General features: G+C 38.9%; 1 protein-coding gene across 1 annotated transcript; it reads right to left on the bottom strand.

Annotated features, from left to right (window-relative positions):
• Positions 1-2,288: 2,288 nt before the first annotated feature.
• LOC131323112 (G-type lectin S-receptor-like serine/threonine-protein kinase At2g19130) lies at positions 2,289-5,389 on the bottom strand. Its single transcript, XM_058354741.1, has one exon. It carries the CDS (start codon positions 5,246-5,248, stop codon positions 2,786-2,788), a length of 2,463 nt encoding a protein of 820 aa, XP_058210724.1. The 5' UTR covers positions 5,249-5,389; the 3' UTR covers positions 2,289-2,785.
• Between the last annotated feature and the right edge of the window lie 1,212 nt (positions 5,390-6,601).

Here is a 6,601-nt window from a genome sequence, read left to right as displayed (position 1 = left end):
CAAATCATATGTTTGTTTGTTTGGTTGGTTTTTTTTGATCTTGACCAAATCATATGTTAGGAATCCAAAAAGCCAGGGCACATCGAATCCAATGTCCAATCCAAAGTTATCAAAAAGGACGACAAGAAAGGTTAAAGAGATGATTAAAGACCCCGTTTCAATAACTAACTTTTTTTTTTTTTTTACTTTTTTGGTTTTGTCTTTATTTAAATTTTTTTTACGTTTGTTAGTTCTGTACTTCTTCTTTTTTATTCGCCTCATCAAGATGAATCGGACTTTTTTTTTTTGCTAAAAAATGGTCATACCTCAAAATATTTGGGTAAAAAAAAAAAAATAATTTTCTGATTCCTCTCGTCGAAACAAATCTATAATTCACAAAAATTTATAGCAAAACTAACAAACGCCTAAAGAAATTTAATAAAGGAAAAAACGAAAAAAAAAAGTTCTAAAAGTATTTAGTGAAACGGAGTTACAGAAAGCTCCGATGAAGAATCAAGATAATAAAGTTGTTCTTTCACTTAGGGGCCACCTAACGGTCCACTAATGGATGGTACTACTTTGAATTGGAAATACAAATAAACTTCATGGAGGAGATAATCATTTCTCATAGGTGGGGGGAGATTTTTTACATCATGTAAACCTCAGGAGGTGTTAGTCAAATTTACCCAATTAATAACGCCACATAAACCTCTCTCATGCATCATCATCCTCAATCCAAACAAACAGAGGAGAAGAAAGAAATCCCCTCGGCTTTTCTTTCACGGGTTGTGCCGGTGTGGAAGAAGAAGCAATCAGGCCCCTTTGGATACAAAGCTATACATTCATACAAATATGTTTATCTATAGATAGATATACATAGTAATATATATTTTCCAGATGGAGAGATTAACAGAGAGGATTGTTAGAATAGGAGAGTAAAAAAGGCTCCGGATCCCCTGTCCTACTTCTTCTGTCTCACTCCTCTCCATGCGCCACGTATCCACTCCTTGCTTCCCCTCTAACAGCGTTATTTACCCCGTTAAACCCTAACTGCTTTTCTATTTCCTTTTACGTTTCCCACTTTCCCTGTCAGAGAAACTATTCCCCTGTCTCACTCCTCTGTTTTGCATGATTTTCCCCTCTGGTATGCACTAACCGTACTATAAACATAGTATAAACAAACATTAAGAATATTCCGAATTACCAAAAACAAAAAAAAACAAACAAACATTAAGACCAAAAAACATAGAATTTGAAAAATCAAAGTGATAAGTTAGATTGATATATCACAAAAGGACACATGAATTTTGCTCACTTTTGGTAATTAGTATAATAATAAAGATCATAACCACTACATTCACTTGTAATCTTCACAATCCTGCCGATAAAAATTTTTTTTTTTTGACAACCCTCACTTGAAGTAAAATCATCATCTTGAACTTTAACTTTAACTTGGTTACTTTTTTGGTTGCCCTTCACACTGAAAGCTATTGAACCAAAAGTCCTCATCCAGAGATTGTGATAATGGAGCCTACAAAATGGGGGTGGAAATACAATTAAAGCTGATCGAGATTTAGAATTATACAAACTTGAAGCATGTTAGTGCTACCCAAATACCTGCAGTAAGGGTGGATTTGGATTTAAAAGACAAATAGTAGCTTATTTTCTATCTTTATTCAAAAATAATTTGCATTTGTTAGATTCGTCTTGGGGAAAGAAATTGGGAAAGTACAAAAAATTGATCGAAACTCATAATTTTTTGAATAAAGAAAAAAAAGAAGTCTTTCAATCAAATTTTTTTACTTTTCCGATTCCTCTCGACGATAACGAATCAATATGTAACAAAAGTTTAACGCAAACAAACAAATACAAAAAAAAAAAATTTGAATAAAAGACAAAAAAAAAAAATACTTAACTTTTTAATCCAAACCCACCCTAATTCAGTCATGCTGGTATGCACGACTTGAGATGATTGGATAGACTGCAAAGGTTGGTTAAACATCCAACGAATAGCCGGAACACCCATGCTAGTTAGTAGTTGAGGAGGTGCAAGACTCATATTGCTAAGTTTTTCAAAGTATATAAGAATAAAATAAAGTTAGAGTGCAAAAGTGCATATTATACAGAAGTGGGGAACGTAAAACTGTAAAAGGGAATAGGAAAAGAGTTTGGGTTTAATTGGGTAAGTAACGTTGTTAGAAGGGAAGCAAGGAGTGGATACGTGGCGCATGGAGAGGAGTGGGATAAGAGAAGTAGGATAGGGGATCCGCCGCCAGTAAAAAAACAATTGGGTATAACAAAAATTGCACTTTTCGACAAGATATAATAGAGAGGATTATTGTACTCTTATATAAGTTAAAATAAATTAGAAGCGGAAACAAAAACCACATGCAACACAGGTGCCTAACCACTAGAAATACATGTGGCGGAGTCTAAATATTACTCTCTCCATCCCATAGTGTTTGTCTGGTTTCACAAAACGATGATATAAAAATAACACAATTTTTACAAGAAAAATTCAAAATTTTTCAACAATTCATTAGATATCAATGAGTTCAGTGTAATTTATGAAAAAAAAATTGAATTTTTTATTAAAAGAGATGCATTATTTTTGAATCCTCGTTTTGCGGATCAAATAAACATTTTGAGATTAAGGTAGTAACAAAAGAGGCCACACCCTTTGGATTAAGGCTTTGCATTACATACAAAAACAAGACAACAAAAAACTGCAGGAACTACTTTATAGTTAACTGCATAGAGAAGTACTCAGCAAATCACTAATTTCTTCATGATCTTCAGACCTGACTTAATTGGAAACCGTTGTGGAAGAAGTGCTACTGGCCCGAGTGGAAGCAGTTGAATGAGCGCTCTGTGGCTGTGAATTCTGTCCAGAAGACGAATCGGTGAAGAAAACTATATGCTCGTGGTTCTCGACAAACGCTTGAAGTGACCGAGGAACCCGAGGCGGGTTCACTTCTACAACCCCTTCAAGTATCTGTACCACCTGACCCATTGTTGGCCTGTGGTTCTCATTATCTTGGATGCACCAACAAGCCACTCGAGCCATTCGCCTTAGCCCCTCCTCGTCAGCATTCTTTTCCAATCTATGGTCTAATAGGCCAAACAGGTCACCCCCTTCTACTACGACACTTGCAGCCCAAGTCGGGAAAAACTTAAACTTCCCATCTTGATCAGATTGCTCCGAATTCCTCCTTCCGGATACGAATTCAAAAAGCAACATTCCATAACTGTAAACGTCAGCTTTGACTGATATGGCAACTCCTGATATCCATTCTGGTGCAAGATAGCCTCTTGTCCCTCTCATGGTTGTCAGAACCTTGCTGAATTCTCGGCCAATGACCTTTGCTAGGCCAAAATCGGCCACTTTTGGGCAGAACTCGCCGTCTAGTAGAATGTTCTCCGGCTTTATATCACAGTGAATAATACAGTCCCTGCACTTCTCGTGGAGATAAGTCAACCCTCTGGCCGTTCCCAGAGCGATCTCGTACCTCGTTTTCCAGTCCAAGACTTGCCCCTCCCTTTCATGGAAAAGATGGGAATCCAAGGACCCGTTCGGCATGTAATCATACACCAACAACTTCTGGTTACCGTCGGAGCAGAACCCCCGAAGCCGAACGAGGTTGACGTGTTGAATGGTTCCGATCGTGCTAACCTCCGTTCGGAACTGCTTTTCTCCCTGGCTTATGCTTTCCAGCTTCTTCACCGCGATTATAGTTGAATCGGGCAATGTCCCTTTGAACACAGAACCGAAACCTCCTCCCCCCAATTTTTCTGAGAAATTTTTCGTAGCAATTTGCAAATCTCTGTATCCGAATGCAACCAATGAGCCCTCCACTTTTGTTTTTCCAACGAACCTCCTTTGCCGCTTCCAGATTATAATAAACACTAGGCCTAAAAGTAGTACTACAGCAACTGAACCCGCAACAGCACCAATAATGATCCCCTTGTTTTCTTTACCCTTCGAAAACTCAGAAGCAGCAAGTCTGAGATAAAGAGTTCTTCCAGTACCATCATTTGGTGAGAGTTGCAGATTCACAAGTTCCCCAATCCAAATCGAACACCCGTTACTATAATAGGAATAAGCAGTGCAAGAGCAGTTATTCAAGCAGGAAGATGCACATTCGGCAGCGCTACTAGAAGCAACAGACAGTGAATTATCAGGCAATCTCACGTTGGGATACTCATGAAACTTATCTGTCGACTCCTGATTAGCAACACTTGTATTCCCACACTGCAACTTATTTGTCCTCGCACACCCACCAGAATAATCTCTCAAATTCCAATCACCAACCGGACTAAACCCTTTCAAACAATTACAGAAGGGCAGTGTAATCTGATTGCAAGCCCCAAATGCCCCACAAAACGCGTAAACCTCGCACTGCTCCCTCGGCTGAGACCAAAACAAGTTCCATAGCCCGGTGGTTTCCAACCAAATCTGTTGCGTGATTTGCCCCGAAACTTCCATAACAAATCGTGATATAATCTTAGGATCGTACATCGAATACGTAAAATAACTCTCATTCTCATTATCAACGTAGCTGAAATTGTAATTATAATTGAGCCTCATCTCTGGGACCCAACTGAAAATCTGCCCATTCCAAGAGCCACTGCTCCAATACTGTTCAGACCCGTTCCACAATATCACATACTCCTTGGTATCTGCTTTTAAACTCAAAGAAAACAGACCTTGAGATGGGTCTTCCGAATTTTTCCAAGAAGTTAGATACTGATGAGTCCTAGTTCTCTTATTATATGCAATTTTACCCCCAGGCAACCAAGTATTAGTAGGAAAATCAAAACTTTGCCAAATGGGTTGGGTTGAATTAAACCCATCTTTGACAACCAAATTACCATCATCCCCAAGAACAGCCACCACAGAACTTGAAGCGGCGGAGTTCTGATTTGTGGACCAAATGGGTATCTGTGACTCGTCGAGAAGAACTAGGTTGCCATCCATGATTTTCAACACTGATGAGTACTTATCTGAGATGGGTGTATCCCTATTTGCAACCCAAGCAATCGTTTGAAGAGAAACTTGATTGTACACAATGCTTATGTAGTAGTTGGAGGAGTTACCTGTTTGGTAGAAACCCAATTTGAAGATCCCATTTGAGGAGACAATGGTTTGGTCCCCGGAGAGAGATTGGTTTGCAGAGATGGTGTCGGATCCAAGGGAGATGGGGAGGTTGAAAGTGAAGAACAGGAAGAGTAGTGAAAAGATGAAATATGAGTTGGTCCTGACACCCATATCTCTGCCCTGAATTTTGTGCAGAGAGAGAGAGAGAGATTGGATTCTGTTCAGATCACTAGGAAGAAGAAAAGGGTTTTTTGGTCTCAAAAAGGGTCATGCAACACAGCTCATGTCATCTCATACTTTGAATTTAACATCCATTTTGTAGCTGGAGATGCTCCCATGGATAGAAGAGGACAAAGGGGGGGACCTAGTTCAAGTCAACCACGCTTGTTGAATTTGACGATTTGACTTGCGTAATTTGAACGACTGAGGCACGGTAATGTGTACTACCCCGAGCCATTTGTTCAACAATTCAACAATCCTGTTGTGTAGGGGCACCATCCCCAATCCCGTAATTTGCAACCTTTTCTTTTTCTACTATATAGGAAAATAGGAAAATACACTTTCCCCTTAGTCTAGACCAAGGGTACAATTGTGACTCTACAGAATATGAAGCTGCTACTACTTTAGGCAAAATTGATCAGTAACTCGGGGGAACAACATGTGAGGGGCGGACTCTTTAATCACGACATATTTTTGTAATGTCTATAAACATAGTCGTACATCTCACTAGTGATAAAGTAATATGGGATGACACGTGACCATGCTCCAGAAGCAAAAATGAAAGAGTATGAGATGACAGGAGGCTACACCATCAGAGTAACTATTTAGGTTTCCTTACTTCAACTCGTTTAATTCTCATCCATAGTCTTTCGTATCTTTAGACTTAGGCCCCGTTTTGCTAAGAAGAACAATAATGAAAATCTAAGCAAAATGGAGCCTTAATTATTGGTAGTCGAAAAGTATTCTCTTTTTTTTTTTGTTTTTCCTTGTATCGAGATAATTGGCAATGGGCCTCGTTTAGTCCGCAAACGTAACGGTCCCTATGAAATGTTTGTGGCCGCATGTTTAGACAACAGAAATAAATGTGAACACAACTACACATGTGGTTCAGATCAACCACCACAAAAGGAAGAAAGATGACCACACATGTGGTGGGTCTATTAATTTTTCTTCTGACGGGTATGGGTGTCCGGACCTGCTTACGCACACCTCGATTAATACCCTCTTTGATTCGGTCAAAGACAAGCCATCTACGCCGGGCTAAGATATTCACAAAAAAAATTCTTTCTTAGGGCCTAACCTTTGATTAATTTTACGAGAAATATACTCACCAACCAACCGAACCAACCGAACGTAACCTTTGGATGGGTCTATGAAATTTCGCTTGCTTGCAATTAGGCTTACCTTACTAGCATGTAATCAGTCACATCCCAGTGTGCAAGATTTTCTTAAATAAAAAAAACAATTAAACAGCCTCGTGTCAAAAAAATTTTGTTTACTTTTGTAAAACTCGTATTTTATAAT

The sequence above is a fragment of the Rhododendron vialii genome, chromosome 4a (genome assembly GCF_030253575.1).
Source record: "Rhododendron vialii isolate Sample 1 chromosome 4a, ASM3025357v1".
NCBI classification, from domain to species: domain Eukaryota; kingdom Viridiplantae; phylum Streptophyta; class Magnoliopsida; order Ericales; family Ericaceae; genus Rhododendron; species Rhododendron vialii.
This window is presented reverse-complemented; position numbering and strand designations above follow the sequence as displayed.

What these genes read in the sequence shown, in the direction of transcription:
- LOC131323112 (XM_058354741.1), bottom strand. Translation starts at nt 5,248, where the DNA reads ATGGGTGTCAGGACCAACTCATATTTCATCTTTTCACTACTCTTCCTG.